General features: G+C 43.2%; 1 protein-coding gene across 2 annotated transcripts in view; it reads right to left on the bottom strand.

Moving 5' to 3' along the window:
- SMG1 (SMG1 nonsense mediated mRNA decay associated PI3K related kinase) overlaps nt 1-23,749 on the bottom strand; it is a 110,748-nt gene that overhangs the window by 74,040 nt on the left and 12,959 nt on the right. For both annotated transcript variants that reach the window (XM_073647650.1, XM_073647651.1), the window contains exons 2-11: nt 18,438-18,595; nt 9,307-9,456; nt 7,164-7,300; nt 4,795-4,853; nt 2,849-3,062; nt 2,627-2,752; nt 2,407-2,479; nt 1,992-2,089; nt 1,505-1,678; nt 467-691 (exon numbers count right to left, since the gene is read on the bottom strand). In XM_073647650.1, coding sequence (XP_073503751.1) covers nt 467-691; nt 1,505-1,678; nt 1,992-2,089; nt 2,407-2,479; nt 2,627-2,752; nt 2,849-3,062; nt 4,795-4,853; nt 7,164-7,300; nt 9,307-9,456; nt 18,438-18,595 — 1,414 coding nt within the window. The remainder of the gene's footprint in view (nt 1-466; nt 692-1,504; nt 1,679-1,991; nt 2,090-2,406; nt 2,480-2,626; nt 2,753-2,848; nt 3,063-4,794; nt 4,854-7,163; nt 7,301-9,306; nt 9,457-18,437; nt 18,596-23,749) is intronic.

The following is a 23,749-nucleotide window of genomic DNA, read 5'->3' as shown; positions in this document are numbered from 1 at the left end:
CCCCTTTGATTTGCCAAACTCCGCCAATTTGCGATTATGCCATAGTGGAGTAAATTTGGAGAACCCAGTCATTCCAGACAATCTCTTTCCTCTATCCCATACCTGATACATCAGCGTCAAAGTAGGTCTATCTCCATCTAGGCAACCCGTAACCCCCTCCAATATATGACTAGGTGAGGAGCATTTGTCATCTTGCAGGACAAGACTGCCAGCCTTGCCCATACCTTCCCTTGTCTCCCAACCATGAAAATGCTGCATCGGTTAAGCCACAAAGTAGATCCACGGATCTGGGATCGCCAATACAAAAGAAAAAATAAAAAACCCCAAAAAATAAAAATAATGTGCTTTTTGGACATGCTACTAACAAAGTGCAAAGCAGCTTAAACCAATTTTTCACAATTTCCAAAATGGTTCTGAACAAACTTTTTAATTTGTATTAATGAGAAGCACAATGCAGTGCACTTACCAGGGTTAGTAAATTGAGGACAGAGATAATGTAATCAGTACCAGACGTCTGACAGTTCTCCAGCTGATCTAACCCGTATGCGATTACCATTTCACAGTGTATTGCCATGTTGGGGTCCAGGCTGCCGAGCAGCACCCCAACACATTCATTGGCTGCAGTTAATACAGTCTCTGAAGAGAAGACTTGGTTGGCAGCAGTAACACATCTCATCACTCGATACAAGATCTAAGGAGGAAAACGTAATGCCCATAAGAAAATCACATTACCCACAGATCCCAAATTCACATAAATGACACAACCTATAAGAGCAAGTTAGGATTTGTCTGGACTCAGAAGAAAAGTCTGCAGTCACTATGTGCCGACTGCTGAATGGTGACAGTGGGCGACACGCATATTGTCACTATACCCCTGTATAGTGACAACACATGCAATTTGTTTACTTGCGGTCACAGGCCCACTAGTCTCACCCAGCTTTTCTCTATAGAGAAGAATTGAGAGTCTAGTCTGCATGTGACCACTCAAATGCATGGGGAATCATGGCATTCTGCAGGCAAAGTGGACTTTCCTTCTAAGACTGGACTTGACCCTGCCAATGTCTGACGGCTTGTTCTATTTACTGCAATACAAGTGAATTACAGTACATAGCTGAAATGACTATCAACTAATATAAGCCTAGACTAACACAGCTGGCATCTGCAGGATATGGTGCAGGCTCAGCTCCTGAGCCCGCATAATACATATACGGCGCATGTCGGGATGGGTTTAAATCTGCTGCACGGAAGTACTTTTAAAGGGGCTGTCTCATCAGAGGCCACCTTTTTCACATTGTGGTGGTGACAGCAATAAGTCTGGCTCCCTGCCAATAGCTGCTTTTACAAGGGGGCCCTCTCTGGCAGTATAACTTCATGCTTAGGGTGGCAGACCAGCATGGAGTTCCTACTCCATGAACTTTAGGTGTTTTTCTTATTTGTAGGTGATCTAATCAACAGAAGCAGCCATGATTTCCACAACATTATCATTTCCATTTGTTTTCCTTACATCTGTCACGTAAGCTTCTGTTATCGGGGGTCCTCTGATTGGACTGAATCGCTCTCCAATACTTCGTACCACCGTACTGAATACTCTGAGGAGGGCAGCGAGCTTAGGCAAGGAAACTGATGGTGGAGGAATGTCTTCATCAACAGATTCACCAGAGGCAATATTACCAAGATCCTGAAAAAGAAAATTATTAATCAGGATTTATTCCTTTCTGAGCTTCTTTGGGGCTTCCCTAACTTTTGAAGGCAAGAATGGTACAGCATGAATACTTGTCGAAGCAACAAAATCCTCAAGGAGTCCAGTACAAGACAATGGAGTCTCCTGTCATGGCCGAACAAGACACACATTTGATCCAAGTGTCACGGCTATTATAATCCGGAGGGACACTTAGTGTGGAGATAAAGCACCGCTTATTGTATAAGGGAGAATGAAAACTGGTAAAGCAACCTGCATTTGCAATATAACCTAACAGTATAAAGTTGCTTACATCGGCATAGGCTTCCATGTCTTCCAAAAATTGCCCCAACAAAGTAGTGGAAAATGCAAGGTCAGCAACCCAGAACGGCTCCAGGCTTTGTAGCCATCCTGCAAGCATAAGCCAAGAAAAAGGATACCTTTAGATGCTTAAGAAAATTCAAGAAATAAATAACTACAACAGTAAAGACAATAGTAAATGTAGACGCAATAACATGACAAATTACAGAATTATGTGCTGGTCGTTTTTCCAAGTCTAACATTCATGGGATGTATAAGGACCGCCTGCGGGGTCTCGTGACCCATATTCAACAGCTTCAGTCATATATGAGGCTGAAGAGTTCGGGACAGGAGACCTACAGCCAGTCTGGACCTAGAGGTCTGTATCCGGAGCACATAAAGCCGGCCGCGGGGAGCAGTATTGTTACCTGACACTTGCAATGTGAGCGAAGGTTTCTGTGTAAGGTCAATGTGCCATCCAACCAAAATGTCAACAGTGTCCTAAAAGTGGAAACAAAGAGGTTCAGGTTAATTTGCCAAATCCAATCAGACAATGGTTATACAAAATCAAAACTAAGTAAAAGCATCAGGACACTACAAGATAATTCCTCCGTTATTTTAATGCCTATAGGTAAAAAAAAAGCTCACCCTGAAGTTTGTGCTGAAGATATGCGGGTAGCAGCGGGACACCAGCAAGATGCATTTCACACATTTACACAGCAGTTCTGGCGTATCTAGGTTCTCCAAGATTGACTGCAAGCTGGTCATTACCAACTAAAACAACAAAAGACAACAATATACGAAATGAAGAGAGGCTGAATATCAATCACACAAATGTAGCAACAAAAAGAATGCTTTGTCTCTACTCACCTGCATCACAGAGGAAAAGGCTTTCTTTTCTCCTACGGTTTCGAGAGCTTTGTAGGTAGCACACAAGAAAAGCAGTTTGACTTCATCTTTAGAAGAGGAGCTAAATTTGCTAAAAATCCACTTAAAGATCTTCTCCGCCTCATAGCTCAGGGCGGCACAGAGCAAGCCCAAGCACTGTGCCCCCTCCTGCCGCAGCTCCTGGAGAAGTTTACTACTGGAGAAACAAGAAGTGGAAGCCTTCAGCAACTGTCAAAGTCTTATACTACACAAGCGCTTAAGAAGTTTCCTTCAAGAGGTCATCAAGATTTTGGAAAACAAGGAATCTTTCCCTCAACATACAGCACCACCCTTGTCTTCAGGCTGTGTTTAGTATTGCAGCACCTTTCACGTCATTGGTGCTTGGATGCAATACCAGCCACAACCCACGAACAGGCAGAGAGCTGTTTTTTGTTTTTTTTATTTAGAGAAAGCAGCAATGTTTTGGTCAAAAGTTAAAAGCTATGGACACCTTTGGAATAATTTTCCTTTTTATTTAAATGAACGTATTTTAGGCTAAAAATTATTTGTGCAATTGGATTTCATTACAAACGTTACCCAGTTTGGCCATTACAGGCTGCAGGATGAGCGTCAGTGAGTTCCTTTTGATGGGAACTTTGTAGCTCTTATCCATCATTTTCTGAGCTCCTCTCAGATGATTTATGACCACATCAAAGTTTAGTTCAACTATGAAGTGGCCATAAAATAGCACTGAGTTCAGCAAAAGACAGACAGGTCCCCCTCAGAACAAGCTCACTGATGGATTCCACAGTTCATCTCATTCTATGGCCAGCAATAAACTATAGAAGGCAAATAATGTAACTCAAGTGCAAAAAATATATATTTTTAGCTAAAAAAAAAAAATGTATTCCCATCTCCAAGATTCTATCCCAAGATGTAGTAGGTGTAATAATAAAAATACTAGCAAAAAATACCTCCAACTATAAATGTAGTATAGTTCTTCTAATTCACTATGTCGCTTACCCCATGTGCAAGGCATTACAGTAGCCTGGGTATCCATGGTGACGACCACCAACAGCTAACTATCACTGGTCGTAACCTAAGCTACTGCAGTGGCCTGCATGTGGAAAGCAACATAGCTAATCAGAAGAACTATACTACATTTCTAATTGGAGGTATTTGCTATTAATATTACAAATACTACATATTGGGATAGGATCTTGGAGATGTGAATACCCCTTTAAAGTGAACCTGCCAGCTGCTGCCAAATCCATCGGCAGCATGTATAAAGGCACTGGCTGTATTATCTCAGCCAGGTAAAATATTTTAAAAATACTTTAAAAGCCGGGGACTGAACCGCGCAGGAGGCTAGTCGGACAGGCGGGTCACCGGCGGGTTCTCCCCATCTGCTGCCTTGAATTGGCAGTTCTTGGGCTATACGCACACATAGGCAGAAACCTGTCACTCCAGATCAGCGGGCAGGAAGAAGCTGCCAGGGACCCGCCTGTCCAGCTAGTCTACAGCGCGGTCTCTGTCCCCAGCAGCTTTTAAAACACTTTTTTCTCTGAAACGCTGCAGCATTTCAGAATCAAAACGCACCTGGCTGAGATTATGCAGCCAGTGCCCACGGACGGGCCAGCATGTGTCAGGTTCACTTTAAGCAAAAATGCAAAAAGCAAATACTGTGAAGGTGAAGTGTCCAACAGAGCTGAGTGAATAAATCTGCAAGTCCCTGGTCAATATTCCAGCCCTGAGATCCGTGGCTCCTCTTTTGATCAGCCACTCTGGCATGAGGTTGTGTGCGCGCAACAATGACACTTCGTTGAGCCGCCTAATGAAAACAGGGAGCGCTGATGCCGTCAAGTATGAGGAGGTTCCCGTCCAGTGGACCTGGAATACTGACCTGGACCAGGCGACAAATCGATTTGCTCATTTTCCATGTACCGTACCTTTCATTTAACACATCGTGTATAGCGGTCAGGATGTTGTCAAGTTGTTTAACCAGCACCTGCACGGGGATACAGGGAAATCAATGGCTTAATAATGAGCATGGAATACTAGACAGTATTTCCTTACTGATACAATAAAAGATCATTTATACCTTGTACAGGACATATTCAATACAGTCCAATGACAGTTTAGGAGTAATAGGTGCCACGTATTAAAGGGATTTTCGGCATCGGTTCTGGATGTAAGCAGTCAACGGAGCTGAACAGCATGGCTATGGTCACTGTGTGGTGGCTGCTGCCAAGAACTGCAGATCAGCTACTATTCACTTGAATTGGAGCGGAGCTGCAGTTTTTGGCAGAATGATTGCCCTTGTGCTCTTCCAGACTCTTTCGCCGTTTACATCTGGCTCCCAAAGGTGCTGATAATAAAGATAGCCAAATAACACGCCCCCCAGAGGTCAGACACAGCGACTCAGCCCTGCTTCCCCCACTGATCTGACTGCAGGAATTTACTGTGTAAAGTAGAGCAATAGAGCTGTGTGTCATTACAAACAACTCCTGCAGCTTTCATCTTACAGCAGTCAGTGTGGGGGGGGAGCAGAGCTAATAATTGCCCTGAGATCAAAGCTGCAAGGAGACTGTAAAAACACACAGCTCTGCTGTGCTTCCCTTCCCCCACTCTTACTGCCATGAGATGAAAGATGCAACCGGTGTTTGTAATGAAAAGCAGCACTGCACTACTCTAGACAGTAAATGCCAGCAGTCAGGTTAAAACAGAGTATGGTTGTGTGTTGTTACTGCTTATTGCCTGCATGACACTAACCAATCATAAGCAGGGAAAAAAATTAAGTGCTCCTCAGATAAGCATCTCTGGTAACACCCCCTTGGTCTTATTGGTCTTAGCATAAAGGGACCACCTAAACTTCACAAGCAAATATCTCCACAACGGAAGTGAGAAATTAAACATTTAATTCAGCTCTGCAGTCATTATTCCATGACGTGGCCAGTTTAACATGCTCAAAGTGGGTAAAGGTCCTCTTAAATTTTGCAAACTACACAATCTAGCTCACCTAAAAAGTTAATACTCACCTTCATGTGAAATAAGGTGGGAAGAACAAAACATTTTACAATCTCTTAAAACAGAAGCAGTGGTCAATGTGTCACTTTTTTTGGTGGGAAGCAGGATACCACTTAGTCTAAGTGCCCACGATGTAGAAATGCTCCGGATTTTTCCTGAGCGTTTCTGCATCTCCCTGGCAGAAAAAACGCATGCGGATTGTACATGCGTTTTTCCTGCCAAGGACAAGCGTGAGTGAAGCGTTTTGATCATGCAATTTCTGCATGCGGGATGTCAAGCGCTTTCCAAGCGATTTTAGCATCACTATGAAAGTGCTTGACAACTTGGTCACACTATATAAATCCATGCAACCGGTATGGATTTATATAGTGAGACCAAGTTAGTTAAAAAAAAGAAAGAATAAAAATGGTAAAAAAAAAAACAAAAACAAACATATACTCACCTTCCGATGGCCCCCGGTCTCCTTCTCCAATGCGTCCGGTCTTCCCGGTGTCTCGTGGTTGTGTAAAAGGACCCGTCACATGACTAATTGACGTCATGGCAGGTCCTTTTAGACCATCGCGAGCTGCCGGGGAGCCAGGACGCATCGCTATGGAGACCGGGGGCCATCAGAAGGCGAGTATAATGTATATTTTTTTATTTTAATTCTTTTTTTTTTTTTTTTTTTTTTTACAGGTACTATGGTACCTGGGTCTGGAGGAGAGTCTCCTCTTCTTCAGACCCGGGTACCATCCGCACATTGAATCGTTTAATATAAGCATGTGTACATGTAGTCATGCGGATATTAAGCGATTCAATGCAAGTCAATGGCGGCGAAAACGCAAAACAATTGGTAGTGCTGCGTTTTTTTTCCGCAATGATAATCCGCAGCGGAAATTTCCGCAGCATGTGCAAAGCACATGCGGATTATCATTGGGGTACATAGCAGACCTTCTACCAAGCGTTTTTTTAAGCGTTTCTGCAGCGGAATTACCGCTGCGAAAAACTGCTTAAAAAAATCGCATAGTGGGCACACAGCCTTAATTTTTTTTTTTGCACTTAAACTTTTGCAATAGGGCATAAAGTGAACAGAGACAGAATAGGGGCATAATAAAAAGTTTGCACATCTGCATGAATAATAGTGTGGATGCTCAGCCATCTACGGCAATCTCCTTGTGCTGTACAGCACCAGAAGTCTCACATTGTACAGTGTATATTTATAATAGATTCCTAACTGTGAGAGTACACAGTATAACATACACAAGTGTTAAAATGCAAGCTACAAAGTAGATAGAAAGAGCGGCATCCTCACCATTTTGTTTTCCGGTTGCTGAATGAATTCTTTCAGCTGCTTAACAGTAGCCAGTCTTCGGTCCCTGTCGTCTTCGCGGGTGATCCTCCGTAGAAGATTCGACAGCCGAGACTCATCAGAATAGGACAGCGATCGCTCTAACAAAATAAAGAATTGATAAAGTAAGATAAAATACAAAGAAACAAACCAGATGTGATCAGTGTTAAACATACAGTTCGCTTTCAAGGGTGCCTGGAATTAAAACAAATATCTGTCGTGACGGAAGTTTTGATGATGAGTGGAACCCTGGGACCTCACCAATCGCTAAAATGTATGAGCAAAAGTAGAGTCCCTTCACTTCAGTTGGTTTCTTCTCGATATATAGACTTTTACAAAGCTATATACCACCACTATAGAGGGTAGTTGAATTGAAACAATGGGTACAGCTCTAAGGTGAACACTTCCCATTCTTCTGATCAGTGGAGGTCTCAGCATTTTGGCTCAGAGTGGTCAAAATTAGTAACATCTCAAAATGACTTAAATGAGGATTTCTGGCACGCACTGTAAAATCTTTCACACAGCCTTTATTGGGGGACACAGGGAACATGGGTTATATGCAGCCACTAGGAACACATCTTAGAAAAAAAGTAGTCTCCTAACCAACAGCCTACACTGGAGGAGCAAAACCAAGATCCCCTCCGCCTAAAACAATGGAGGGTGCTGTGTCCCCCGATGAAGGTTACGAGAAAGATTTCTTTACAGTGAGTACCAAACAATGATTGCTCGAATGCTTCATTGGGGGACAAAGGCGGGCTTGCCTATGAAGAAGCACTTGTCCTGCATAAAAAAATATCACTCTCAAATTAAGGCCTGAAACTCAGACCAGTATCTGCCTCCGACGTGACACTAAGGCCCCCTTTCATATGTACGTGTAGTATCAGTTATTTTTTACACACACTCATTATAACCTATGGTGATCTTTGCATGTCCGTAAACCACAAGGAGACATGTCTGTTTTTTTCTGGCAGTACGGGTGACAATACAAGTCTATAGGCCCGTGAAAAAGACGTACAGGACACAGATGGCTTCCGCTTGCCGTCTGTGTTTTGACATTGCAAAGTATATGACAAGCTTTGTAATTTCATTCTTTCTTTATCCATACCGGAAAAACATGGATGGCACACTGATGACACTGGAAGGCTCTTTTCCTTTACTAGTTTTATACTGACATGTGAAGGGGGCCTGAGCTAACCAGAATAACTGGGTGTCGGCTGGCCAAGTGTAGACTGTTAGGGAGGAGACGACTTTTTTCTAAGATGTCTTCTTAGTGTGAGCATCCAAGAGGCAGCATAACACATGGTTCTTGTGCCATCCAATAAAGGGTCTGAGAAGTCTTAAAATCATAGGTAGACTTTTAGTCCATTGAACCAAGCACATCGACTGAGCTACTATAAACAGTAGAAACACACAGACAATATCTGAAGAGGACGACATCTGGACCAATGTATCAGAAAACTGAAAGAATACGAAAGCAGAACAAACTTTGTTTTCCTCTTGTTCATCAGTTTTCGCATAATGCTCTTGCTGTACAAAGAGCATGAATGGCGTAGAAGTCTCCTCAGTCTGACATGCCAGGCCTGGCTTGGCACTCTCCACAAGAAACGTTACCCCTTAGATCCTAGTCTTAACCTCTCCCCCAACCAAATCAGATCTCATACTTTGCACTGATGAGGGGCAACACCCCGAAACACTGTCAGCAAATTGAGATTCTGGTTTGGCTTTTATCCTTAGTGATCCTAAGCCTGTAAAGAGCCATAGTGCTGTAGCTGTCGACAGTCGCCATGCACCTGCGGTAGTTTGTGGCTGGTCAGCACACCCGCGTAATCATCCAAGAATATAAACACAATTGTTAGGTGACAGACAGCGGTGGTAAGGGAGACATTGAATCATTATAAATAAAAAATAAGGGGGCAAATCTCTAACGCTACAATGGTCGCCATTACCTGATACCTCGTTACAAAGAGAAGAAGTCTCCTATATATTGGTTATTCATAAAATGTACAGATCCAGCAAAAGACGAGTGAAGGTACAAGAAGAAGAATATCCCATGAAAGGACCAGACATAAGTCTTGTACATGCATCCGGTGTACAAGGAGTTACGTACCCTGGGATTTCCTCATATCTTTTGTGGCTAAAGCACGGTTTCCATGCTGAACAGTGAAATCAGGGCTCACATTGTTAACCCTCAGCTCTTGCCCCAACGACTTCCGACCAAAAGCATTTTCTCCAGATCCTCCATTAACGCTGAAGCCATCTAAAGAGGTAAGGAAAAAAGCTATTTACTTTCAATGTTTATAACACCTTACACAGAGCAGGTGTAGCAGTGCTTTCAGTGCGATGGCCGCACGGCTTTACAACACCAGTAACCTGCAGACTAGACCATGTCTGTAGGCTAAAAGTGTTTGAGGACATGAAAGGTTCCCTTTAAAGAGACTTTCTAGTTTGTATGGAATCTCATGCATCTGATTAGGGAATTCTGGATTAATAGAGAGGGGTCCTCAGCCCAAAATCCTCATCCCAGCCAGAGTACAGAGGGGTGACAGAGAGGGTCTCCTGCACTACACAGAGCCATGTGCTTTCACTTTTCACGGTATAATGCTTCTTTTTTACCTGTGGCGGTGCTCTAGGTATACTGAAGTTTCCGCCGGGGCTCTCACTGTCTGTTATCGACAACGCTGGAGCAAACAACTGAGCTTGGTGATGCCACCCAAGTTGAGACGATGAGCTCACTGAGGATTGGCTGCAGTGCTGATGACATGACATCAGCACTGCAGACAATAGCAGACAGCGACAGAGACTTTGCACCAGACCCAGAAAGGGCAAGTAGAGAAAACCCCTTTAAAGGGTTACTCCATTATTTATAATTGATCTATATAACAGAAGATAATATAAATCCATTAAAAAACCCTGCTCCCATATCCTATATCAGGACAGTACTGTCTAATTTCTTCTTCTCAATAAACTAGCATTCAACTGAATGCTGGGGTCCAATGACATACGCCATGTTTATTGGTATTCAATCCTATGGGTGAATAAAACAGACATAGAACATACAGAAGCATACAATTTAAAAAAAAAAAAATGTATACAGCCTGGCATGCAGACTTGTACAACAAGAATCTTTGGCACGAATGCCACTGTATAACAGTTATCATAATAAATATTATATATACAATATGTAATATATATACACACACACACACACACACACACACACACGGTACAGACCAAAAGTTTGGATACACCTTCTCATTTAAAGATTTTTTTGTATTTTCATGACTATGAAAATTGTACATTCACACTGAAGGCATCAAAACTATGAATTAACACATGTGGAATTATATACTTAACAAAAAAGTGTGAAACAACTAAAAATATGTCTTATATTCTAGGTTCTTCATAGTAGCCACCTTTTGCTTTGATGACTGCTTTGCACACTCTTGGCATTCTCTTGATGAGCTTCAAGAGGTAGTCACCGGAAATGGTCTTCACTTCACAGGTGTGCCCTGTCAGGTTTAATAAGTGGGATTTCTTGCCTTATAAATGGGGTCGGGACCATCAGCTGTGTTGTGCAGAAGTCTGGTGGATACACAGCTGATAGTCCTACTGAATAGACTGTTAGAATTTGTATTATGGCAAGAAAAAAGCAGCTAAGTAAAGAAAAACGAGTGGCCATCATTACTTTAACCACTTCGTGCCAGAGCCTGTTTTTTTCAATTCTGACCACTGTCACTTTATGAAGTAATTACTCTGGAACGCTTCAACAGATCCCCCTGATTCTGAGACTGTTTTTTCGGGACATATTGTACTTCAGGATTGTGGTAAAATTTCTTTGATATCACTTGTGTTTGTGAAAAAAATCGGAAATTTGGCAAAAATTTTGAAAATTTTGCAATTTTCAAACTTTGAATATTCATGCCCTTAAATCAGAGAGATATGTCACACAAAATAGTTAATAAATAACATTTCACACATGTCTACTTTCCATCAGCACAATTTTGGAACCAACATTTTTTTTGTTATGGAGCTATAAGGGTTAAAAGTTGACCAGCGATTTCTCATTTTTACAACAAAATTTACAAAACAATTTTTTTTAGGGACCACATCACATTTGAAGTCACTTTGAGGGGTCTTTATGACAGAAAATACCCAAAAGTGACACCATTGTAAAAACTGCACCCCTTAAGGTGCTCAAAACCACATTCAAGAACTTTATTAACCCTTCAGGTGCTTCACGGGAATTTTTGGAATGTGGAAGAAAACCATGAACATTTAACTTCTTTTTTAATTTTCGCAAAGGGTAACAGGAAAAAATGGACCCCAAAATGTGTTGTGTAATTTCTCCTGAGCACGCCGATACCCCATATGTGGAGGCAAACCATTGTTTGGGTGCACGGCATGGCTCGGAAGATAAGGAGAACCATTAGACTTTTGAAACGGAAGTTTGGCTGGAATCGATAGCGGACGCCATGTTGTAGTGGTGGGAAAATAAGTAGATAGGTAAATGGTCACTAAACCCATAGATGAATTCCCAGAGAGGTGTCATTTCTAAAATGGGGTCACTTCAGGTGAGATTCTGCTGTTCTGGCACTTTTCAGAGGCGCTAAGTACCAGAACTAAAGATTCCCCCCTGAAGTGACCCCATTTTGGAAAGGACAGCCCTCTGGGAATTCATCTATGGGTTTAGTGACCATTTTAACTCAATGGATGATTTCCAGAAACAAGCACACAATGGAAGGTTTAGATTCTAGAGAAACCCCCCCCCCCCCCCCCTGGAAATTAAGTGAGCTCTACTCGAATGTGTCATTCACTAAATGAACCAAATGTTTGAATGACATAATGAGATACATTTTTACAGTTTAAAAACGTGGTTCTGTGTGGAAGATTTTAAAGCAGTCAGTGACGCATAAGGCTGGCAATGATGGGCATTGTGGGCAATAGTAGCGGGTATCACACCTCATTCCTCTCTTAGTACATACACGACATCTATTCTGGGGGTTCCTTCTTGTTTCCGTTGCTGGAATAAGTGCAATAAAATGTCGCTCAGTGAGTCTTTTCACATCCTCAGATTCTAATGGATGAGCGGGGCTAACACTTTCAAAAACAACATTTTCAATTACCTTTTCTTGATAATCAAGAAAAGGATCTGAATTTCCTGCTTTTTTGTACAACACAAAAGAATTGTATGTGGCCACCTGAAACAAATAACCAAGTTTTTATACCAGGTATAGGACTTTCTTGATACCTGGTATGGCTGTAGAACCTGGTCTGCAAGGTCCACACCCCTATGTGTTTGTTGTAGTCAATGACTGACACTTCGGAGTAGTGGATCCTAGTTCTACAGTGGCCCTTGAGGCATCTGTGTGGATCGAGCTGAGGACAAAAATATCCCTCTTATCCCTATATTTCAGGGCAAGCAGCTCTCCGTTGCGTACAGCCCCTGACTGCCCCTTTTGGAACTTTTGGTTGACCAATGGTTGTGGAAACCCCTGACTGTTTTTAAGGATGGTCCCACAAGCCCCGATGTTGTGTTCAACCAGACTTTTAAATAGGGGTATGCTGGTGTAATAATTGTCCACATATAGATTGTAACCTTTTTGAAAAAATGGACTTATCAGCTCCCAAACAATTTTTGCAGATGTCCACAGATAAGTAGGGCATCCTGGTGGGTTTAGTTGGCTATCTTTCCCCTCATATATGCGGAAAGCGGATGTGTATCCGGTTGAACTTTCGCCCATTTTATAGATCTTTATTCCAAACCTTGCCCTTTTAGATGGGATAAATTGCTTGAGGTGCAGCCTTCCTTTGAATTTTACAAGGGACTCATCTATAGAAATATTTTGTGTTGGGGTGTAGAGCCTTAAGAATTTTTCAGACAAATTTTCAATCATGGGTCTAATTTTATATAACCTGTCATGTTCTGGGGCATTTCTGGGCAGGCATTGACCATTGTCGTTAAAATGCCAAAACCGCATGAGCATTTCATAACGGGTCCTAGGAAGAATGACTGAAAACATAGGGGTGGCTTGAACAGTAGGATCGAATGCTCGTTTTTTTTTAACAAGCCCCATGGCAAATGTAAGTCCTAAAAAATTTTTTATTTCCGGGACATTAGTTGGTGTCCATAAATTTGCCCTAGCATAGTAAGATCGGGGATTCTGGCTTATGAATTGGGACGCGTATAAATTTGTTTGCACGACAATATGCTCTAGCAAGCGGTCTGTAAAAAACAAATTAAAAAAATGAATTGGTCCAAAATCTTCCACCTCCACATTTATACCAGGAATGGCTGAATGGAGCAGCCGAATCCGAAGCCTCCCATCTGGGAAATGCTATATCAAGTGGCAAAGCCCCTTGTACCCTGGCGTGCGCCAATTCACTAGTAGCAGGGACAGCGCTTGTACTGGGCAGTGTTCCCTGATTTGGAGACGTTTCTCCAGTAGCACTATTTGCCCCTATTGTTGTACTGGTCCTTGGGCTTGAGGATGGATCAGAATCACTGCTCATTTCTGAGCTCTCAGTGTCGCCGCTACTAAAGCCCTCAAAATCCACATCTCCATCTGAGATTGCGCTGTCATCAGTGTCAGAACATAGCAGGGCATACGCCTCCTCTGCGGTATAAGTCTGACGGGCCATTTTATTTGTTTTTATATTTTTTGACCGGACCGGACGGACCAGACCGACCAACCCTAACTTTAGCCTAACTCTTACTTACTTTTTTTTTTTTTTTTTTAAACTGCTTCACAGTGGCAAGGCTGACAGCTCTTGTCACACTGTTTCTCCTCTGCTCTCTCACTGAGATCTGAGGGGAAACCGTGTTTTATCAGGCAGATCGCCCGGGAAAGTTTGTTGCTAAAACAAACTTCCCTAGTGATCTCTGATTGGCTGGGGTGACTCTGACATCGAGACCTGAGCCAATCAGGTCTCGATGAGGTCAGAGGTCACAGCAAAGGGATCCCCTCGCTGTTAAGGTATGTGGGGGTCCCGATCACCGACTGTCACCATCTTTTAAATGCCGCGATCGCGGCATCTAGAACAGTGGTCGGCAAACTTTTTTGCACCAGGGACCGGCTTTAAGCAAGACCAGTTTTCAATGGCCCGGTGGGGGTGGGGGCAGGGCTTTGGTCATATGTGGGTGGGGTTATGGAGGGGTGGAGCTTAGTGCATACTTATCATATAATTATGACATTTATAATGAGAATGTGATTCAACTTACCATAGGTTCAGAATGAGTGGGAGCACCAGGCTGGTTTCCCTGGATCAGTGGGAGCACTGGGCTTGTTTTCCTGCAACAAGACGGTCCCATCTAGGGGTGATGGGAGACAAGTGAAACCCGAAGTGTGTTCCTTAAGTCCAGTCTACTCCGTAATCTCGTTTTTGCTGTTGTCATGGCAGAAAACCCAGTTTCACAAAGATAGGATGTTGGAAAAGGAAGCAGAGTTTTCAGTGCTTTGGTGGCGATCCCAGGATATTCAGCCTTGACTTTAATCCAGAATGTTGGGAGATTTGAAGTCTCAAACATACTTTTAAGGCTACCATCATTTGCAATCTCAAGCAGTTGGTCTTCTTCAAGCACGGACAAGGTCGATTCACCTGGCTTGTTCACAAATGGGTTGCAAATCCATTCCTTCCTAGTTCGTGGGTCTTTTGTGGTCGGAAAATAGCACTCAAAACTCTTCTGAAAGCTGAGATAGGTGATCATGCACCAGCTGGGAGAATGAAGGCTCAGGCTCGGTCTCTTCCAAAATTCCTGCTAATGTTTGAAACATGTCAAATATCCCTGTTCTCACTCGCCGTCCCCACACTTCCAGTTTGGCTTTAAATGCAGCAACTTTATCTGCCAACTTGAAGGCAGTTGTCATTCTCCCCTAAAGTGACAGATTAAGTTCGTTCAAAAAGTTGAATATGTCACATAAGTAAGCAAGTTTTGTGACCCATTCCTTACTACTGAAATGTGCTGCAAGTGGCGATTCTTTTTCTAAAAGAAATCTATAAAGCGGGTCTCGTAACTCAAAAACTCTGGCCAGTGCTCTACCTTTAGAAAGCCATCTGACTTCTGTGTGTAGGAGAAGACGTTTGTGCTCCGCGTCCATCTCCTCACAGAGCTGCTCGAACAGACGTGAGTTAAGGGCATGTGCTTTTATGTGATTAATAACTTTAATCACATCTTGCAAAACGCTGTTAAGTTCAGGTGACATTTTTCGGCTTGCCAGCATTTCTCTATGGATGACACAGTGCGTAGACTCGCATTCAGACGCAACCTCTTTGACCCGGGTAGTTAAACCAGAAAGCCGTCCCGTCATGGCAGCTGCTCCGTCTGTGCATATACCGACACAAAATGACCAGTTTAGGTTTCCTGATATGTAATCATCCAAAGACTTGAATAGTTCTGCACCTGTGGTGTTGGCTGGCAACAATAATGCACATAACATATCCTCATGCACATCCTCCTGAAAAATATATCGCACATAAACAAGCATCATTGCCTTGTTGTCAACGTCAGTAGACTCGTCAACCTGGATTGCGTACCATGGTGACGCATTAATCCTCTCCAACAATTGTACCTCGATGTCTTCTGCTATTTCATTAATTCGTCTACTGACCGTGCTCGCTGAAAGAGGAACCTGTGCCACTTTTTTAACCGCAGCCTCTCCTAAAAGTTCCTGGCAAATGTTCTTAGCGGCAGGCAGGATCAACTCTTCACCAATAGTGAAGGGCTTCTTAGCCTTGGCAATGCGGTTAGCCACTAAGAATGATGCTCTCAGAGCAGACACATTTGTTGATGTGGTGGCCTTCAATAATTGCTTCTGTTCTTCGTGTTCGCGTTTTTTTCTTTCAAAAAACTCCAAAGGCTTGTCTTTTGATGCAGGGTGCTTGGTCTGTAAGTGGCGAACCAGTTTTGAAGGCTTCATGGCCTCGTTGGATAGCCGGTCGCCACATATCAGACAGAGTGGGCTTGGGGCATGTGAATCGCCAGTTGCGATGAACCCATAATTTAAGTAGGACTCATTGTATTTTCTTTTAAATGCAGCTTTCTTTTTTTTAGCAGTCATGGAGTCTTCATCTGTCTCATTGGGTCTTTCTTCCTTTTCAAAGAAGCTCTTCAGTGATGTTTGTTTTTTACTCATTTTACAAGGGTTAGAGGTGAAGGCGTAGTGGGCCCCTAACACAGAAAGATGGCTACTGCTACTGGAGACGGGCACTGATGATGATGACCACCACTACTGCTGCTACTGGAGACGGGCACTGATGATGATGACCACTACTGCTGCTACTGGACACAGCCACTGCTGCTATGAATTTTCACTGTTATTTGCTTTTTTCACTTTAACCAGAAAATCTGCTGCTGGGCCGCACGACACCAGAACACAGCTACAGGAGTCATAAGGGTGGGACACCTGACATCATATCTAGCTGCCCATTAGCATCCAGAGCCCCTCCCCCTCCAACTCGCAGCTAGCAGGAGGGGAAGGAGCGCTGGACACACATGACCTGCTTGTCCCTGCTCCTGCCTGAGCACATTCTGCGAGTAGGGCCGCATGGCTAATTATCTATTCACTGCCAGTCCCTCCTCCTCCTCTTTTCTTATAGGCTACTGATCACATGCTGGCTTTCTCCCTGCTGATCCTCTACAACTGTCAGCAGCGCCGCGGACCGGCTGAAAAACCCCAACGGCCCGGTCCTGGTCCGCGGACCGGCGGTTGGGGACCTCTGATCTAGAAGATAGGAACGGGTTAACATCATGGGGACCTAATCTAATCAGGTCCCCATGATGTCACATATCAGAGCTATCGCTCTGCACAGGAACAGCAGTGCTTGCAGGACCCTGGGGGTCCTGAGCGCTGCGGGACCACCCACCATTTTTAAACGTCGGCACAGCACAGAGCCCAGGCAGCGACGACGTTTATGTACAGTGGGCGGTCCTGAACCAGTTAAGAAATTAATGTCAGTCAGTCCGAAAAATTGGGAAAACTTTGAAAGTGTCCCCAAGTGCTGTTGCAAAAACCATCAAGAGCTACAAAGAAACTGGCTCACATGAGGACCGCCCCAGGAAAGGAAGACCAAGAGTCACCTCTGCTTCTAAGGATAAGTTTATCCGAGTCACCAGCCTCAGAAATCGCAGGTTAACAGCAGCTCAGATTAGAGACCAGGTCAATGCCACACAGAGTTCTAGCAGCAGACACATCTCTTCAACAACTGTTAAGAGGAGACTTTGTGCAGCAGGCCTTCATGGTAAAATAGCTGCTAGGAAACCTCTGCTAAGGACAGGCAACAAGCAGAAGAGACTTGTTTGGGCTAAAGAACACAAGGAATGGACATTAGACCAGTGGAAATCTGTGCTTTGGTCTGATGAGTCCAAATTTGAGATCTTTGGTTCCATCCACCGTGTCTTTGGGCGACGCAGAAAAGGTGAACGGATGGACTCTACATGCCTGGTTCCCACTGTGAAGCATGGAGGAGGAGGTGTGATGGTGTGGGGGTGCTTTGCTGGTGACACTGTTGGGGATTTATTCAAAATTGAAGGCATACTGAACCAGCATGGCTACCACAGAATCTTGCAGCGGCATGCTATTCCATCTGGTTTGCGTTTAGTTGAACCATCATTTATCTTTCAACAGGACAATGACCCCAAACACACCTCCAGGCTGTGTAAGGGCTATTTGATCAAAAAGGAGAGTGACGTGGGTGCTACACCAGATGACCTGTCCTCCACAGTCACCAGACCTGAACCCAATCGAGACGGTTTGGGGTGAGCTGGACCGCAGAGTGAAGGCAAAAGGGCCAACAAGTGCTAAGCATCTCTGGGAACTGCTTCAAGATTGTTGGAAGACCATTTCCGGTGACTACCTCTTGAAGCTCATCAAGAGAATGCCAAGAGTGTGCAAAGCAGTCATCAAAGCAAAAGGTGGCTACTTTGAAGAACCTAGAATATAAGACATATTTTCCGTTGTTTCACACTTTTTTGTTAAGTATATAATTCCACATGTGTTAATTAATAGTTTTGATGCCTTCAGTGTGAATGTACAATTTTAATAGTCATGAAAATACAGAAAAATCTTTACAATGAGAAGGTGTGTCCAAACCTTTGGTCTGTACTAATAATATATTATATATATATATATATATATATATATATATATATATATATATTTATCTATCTATCTCAATGTGGGCCTTTAAATCCGTGACCTGGAATCAGAGCTGACATCACATGGTCACGTGGGGCGGCCTTACCTTCCTCTTCATTGTGCACCTCGGTATGGACCCTGACATCATCATGCTTCTGTCGCCCAGCTGAATTCGGAGTGTGTGATCCATAGGAGGCAGAATTGCCCCGATCTCTGGATGTGGAGTATTTTAAACCGTCGTGGTCAGCTGAAGCACTATCAGATCTAGAGAGAAAAAAAAAAAACAGAAATGGATCAGTCAGGAATCGATTTTGCTGGATATATTATAGCGACATTATTTCTAGTACTGCTCTGACCATCAACTGAAGCATGAAGGAGAGGAAAAAAAGACAAGTGTGAACAGAGCCTCTCTTTTTCTACAACCCAAAACATACTCCATCACCTACATAGAAATTTTAATTCATGCTCGTCTAACAGATCCATGTAGTGATCCGACCCTTTGTGCGCGGGTGTGAGCAATGTAAGAGATAGGCCTTGAAAGCCGGCATGCAGAAGAGGGGATCGTAGATGTCGCATCCCCAGATCCTATTCTAGATGATTCCTGAAGAGGAGACTACCAAAAACGAAAGAAAAAACGAAGATGGAGATAAGAGGCACGAGTGAATGTGCAGTAGATATACTTTGCCTCCAGAAACTGACAATTGTGCACACCGGTTGATTTAAAGGCCACAATGGTATATTTGTTGGGACTACCAAAACAGTTTTTAACTCTTTACTTAATGATACAAAAGGGACAATTTTTCATAACATAGAAATTTGCCTTTTAAGCCTTTGGGTCTAAGGAGTAACATTTCTCCTTGTTGAGACTGACAAGCCAAGCCTGGCATGTCAGTGAGGAGACTTCTAAGCTATGCATGCTCCGGACCCTCTCACCTAGCCAAATCAGATCTCATAGTTTGCACTGATGAGGGGCAATACCCAGCAAATTTAGATTCTGATTTGGCTTTTATCCCAAGTCATATTGCAAGGCTCGATATAGACTTCCAATAGGTGGTGCTAGAGTTCTAGCTCTCTGTTTCCGAAGAGGCACCTCAGTATTGCAGCCAACATTTTTCGCTGGTCTCCTGGCTTCCTCTTTTGATTGGCTGCAGCGTTCACCTGATGTCTAGTCCCTCCCTCTTCCAGAAGAGGAAGCAGAAGTCTGCAAGCGGACAAAGACATTAGTACACTGAAGCAGCGGGGGGTCTGGTTGGTATAGATTTTTTTGTGATATAAACTTTAGCACTGCCATGGGTCTGTTTATTATTTAAAGAGGTTGTTCACAATTATTAAAGGGTTCCCAATTCTGAAGATGCAGCTTTGATAGTCAGAACTTGTAGTGGCGCATGATGGCCGTAGTTCTGACTGGCACAAGTGGGGATTTTCTTCCACTGTATTCGTGTTTTATCTATTCTATGCGTCCATCTGAAGACCAATGTAGGACATTTTAACTTTTTTTTATATACTCAACCAATGCACTCAGCAAGAACCAACAAAAGATTGAAGCTATGGTGAGGAGTAAAGCACTGTTTCTTATTTTACCCATCACTGGGCCTACGGGCTAATAACAGACAAGGGATGGATGGTGGCGGACATGTGCGGCCACTGCTCTGCTCTAACAGGATGTTATAAGGTCCTGTTCTCAGGATCAGTGAGGGTCTCAGAGGTTGACCCCCAGCAATCAACAAGTAATCACCTGTCCTGTGGATACAGACCGGGCTCTCCCAACAGAGCATGTTAACTCATAAAAAGCAAAAACTCATCAACTGGTCTCCTCTTGCAGAGCAATCCTGCACAGCAAATCACTCGCTAGGCTTTATGTAAGACATTTATGGTTCTACCAGTATCATATATGAGAGCTATACACTGGGAAATCCATATATCATTGATGGAAAGCTTACAATGTTACAAGAGACAGCACAAGTTTATCAGACCAGGTTGTGTTAGAGCTCTAGTCCTCTTCCTCTCTGAACAAACAATTTGCTAATTTAATTTACCAGAAGAACATGCATGGCTTATAAGTCTCCTCACTCTTACATGCCAGGCTTGGCTTGCCACACTCTTCACAAGGAGAAACGTTAACCCTTATACTCCAGCCCAGAGCCTCTCACCTAGCCAAATCAGATCTCATACTTGGCACTGATGAGGGGGCAACACCCCGAAACACGGTGTCAGCAAATTTGAGATTTTTGTTTGCCTTTTATCCCAAGTCATATTGCAAGGCTTGGTAAAGAGTCAATATTGATTGCACCTATAGGTGGCACAAGAGTTCTAGTCCTCTGCCTCTCTGAAGAGACAATTTGCATATTTAATCAGACCAGGGGAACCCATGTGTGACGTTCCTAGTTCTCTTAGTGCTTTGAACAGCTTCCACCAGATTAGCTTAACCTTCTTTCTGGGTGCGATACAATTGCCTGGCTAGTTCATTCCCAAAAAACTGCCCTGGATACGGATCTCAGGAATAGAGTGGAGAATTCGGTCCTAAGGAGTATGCATGTATGTATGTATGTACTTTCTGTCCAACTACTTTTGGTCCACCCTGTGTGTGTATATATATTATACACAGAACAGACCAAAAGTTTGGACACAGCTTCTCATTTACAGATTTTTCTGTATTTTCATGACTTTTAAAATTGTACATTCACACTGAAGGCATCAAAACTATGAATTAACACATGTGGAATTATATACTTAACAAAAAAGTGTGAAACAACTGAAAATATGTCTTATATTCTAGGTTCTTCAAAGTAGCCACCTTTTGCTTTGATGACTGCTTTGCACACTCTTGGCATTCTCTTGATGAGCTTCAAGAGGTAGTCACCGAAAATGGTCTTCCAACAATCTTGAAGGAGTTCCCACAGATGCTTAGCACTTGTTGGCCCTTTTGCCTTCACTCTGCGGTCCCGCTCACCCCAAACCATCTCGATTGGGTTCAGGTCTGGTGACTGTGGAGGCCCGGTCATCTGGCGTAGCACCCCATCACTCTTCTTCTTGGTCAAATAGCCCTTACACAGCCTGGAGGTGTGTTTGGGGTCGTCCTGTTGAAAAATAAATGATGGTCCAACTAAACGCAACCGGATGGAATAGTATGCCGCTGCAAGATGCTGTGGTAGCCATGCTGGTTCAGTATGCCTTCAGTTTTTAATAAATCCCCAACAGTGTCACCAGCAAAGCACCCCCACACCATCACACCTCCCCCTCCATGCGTCACGGTGGGAACCAGGCATGTAGAGTCCATCCGTTCACCTTTTCTGCGTCGCACAAAGACACGGTGGTTGGAACCAAAGATCTCAAATTTGGACTCATCAGACCAAAGCACAGATTTCCACTGGTCTAATGTCCATTCCTTGTGTTCTTTAGCCCAAACAAGTCTCTTCTGCTTGTTGCCTGTCCTTAGCAGAGGTTTCCTACCAGCTATTTTACCATGAAGGCCTGCTGCGCAGTCTCCTCTTAGCAGTTGTTGTAGAGATGTGTCTGCTGCTAGAACTCTGTGTGGCATTGACCTGGTCTCTAATCTGAGCTGCTGTTAACCTGCGATTTCTGAGGCTGGTGACTCGGATAAACTTATCCTCAGAAGCAAAGGTGACTCTTGGTCTTCCTTTCCTGGGGCGGTCCTCATGTGAGCCAGTTTTTTTGTAGCGCTTGATGGTTTTTGCAACTGCACTTGGGGACACTTTCAAAGTTTTCCCAATTTTTCAGACTGACTGACCTTCATTTCTTAAAGTAATGATTGCCACTTGTTTTTCTTTACTTAGCTGCTTTTTTCTTGCCATAATACAAATTCTAACAGTCTATTCAGTAGGACTATCAGCTGTGTATCCACATGACTTCGGCACAACACAACTGATGGTCCCAACCCCATTTATGAGGCAAGAAATCCCACTTATTAAACCTGACAGGGCACACCTGTGAAGTGAAAACCATTTCCGGTGACTACCTCTTGAAGCTCATCAAGAGAATGCCAAGAGTGTGCAAAGCAGTCATCAAAGCAAAAGGTGGCTACTTTGAAGAACCTAGAATATAAGACATATTTTCAGTTGTTTCACACTTTTTTGTTAAGTATATAATTCCACATGTGATAATTCATAGTTTTGATGCCTTCAGTGTGAATGTACAATTTCCATATTCATGAAATACAGAAAAATCTTTAAATGAGACGGTGTGTTTCTAAACTTTTGGTCTGAGATATAGAGATATATGTGTGTGTGTGTGTGTGTGTGTGTGTGTGTACATACACACATATAAAATATATATATATGCACACACACATATATTAGGATCACGTATACATTATATAAAACTCAGCCAAATCCGCCAATTTCGGCGGACCATCTATTGCAGGGGGACATACCGCTGATGCAGCTACACAGGGGTCCAGAGGTGGAGGAGGCCCATGCCAGCTGTGCAGGGGCGGATTATAATGAGAGAAATCTGGTCCAGAGGATCTGGTAATGAATTTGGAGGTGGAAGAGAAAACACAGGACAGGGATTTGTAATGAATATGGGGGAGAGTCACAGTGCCTAATTAATTTAGATTTATTGGGCAGCGGAAAACTGTCTAATTATAGTTAATGGGGGGCACAGTGCTGGCCAACAGTATATTAATGTGTGGGTAATATTTGTATTCAGTGGTGTAGTGTGGGAGATTTTTTTTTTTTTTTGGATTTAGGAGACAAGATGTATCTATACATATATTACATAGTGCCCTCTCGTAATATAGAAAACAAAATGAATGTGGATAGAGCACGTCACCAGACCAGTCCATCAGCCTCCTCCAATACAAAAGCAGCTTATAGGCACATGGATCATCTGACCAGAGAGGACGCCGTCTGGTAATTCTGGCGACAGCTTACTGCGCTCTGCTCAGAACACAGGGAGGGGATTTTTATCAAAATTGTAGCAAGCAGCCCAGTAAGTGATACATTGCTGAATCAGGGTCTCTATACCAACATTTTGCTACGCTCAGATTAGGCGGCAAAACCCTGGTGACAGATTACCTTTAAAACAACACACAAACTGGTAATAAATTTAATCTCTAAAAGGAGACTTGGGATCTGTGCGCACATTGAGTTTTACTTGCTTTTTTTCTGCGCAGTTGTGTTACAAAATCTGAAGGATTTCCTAATAGCAGCAAAGTGAATGAGATTCCTGAAGCCTCATGCACACGCTGCTTATTTTTGACTTGCAGATTTAAATCTCCATAATGTCAATTCTTTAAGTGTTTTTTTGGAGCAGATTTCACCCATACTAACGAGCAGGGAAAAATGTATACCAAAAATGCAGCAAAAACGCACGTATTTTAACCAGCGTTTTACCAGCCAATACATCAGGATTTGCCGCATAATTTTCTGCAGAAAATCCTGAACGTGTGCACATACC

Source organism: Phyllobates terribilis, unplaced genomic scaffold (assembly GCF_046119375.1).
Source record: "Phyllobates terribilis strain yellow unplaced genomic scaffold, ASM4611937v1 Scaffold_9__5_contigs__length_417890890, whole genome shotgun sequence".
NCBI lineage: Eukaryota > Metazoa > Chordata > Amphibia > Anura > Dendrobatidae > Phyllobates > Phyllobates terribilis.
The sequence above is the reverse complement of the archived record's forward strand: the minus strand, read 5'-3'. Positions and strand labels throughout refer to the sequence as shown.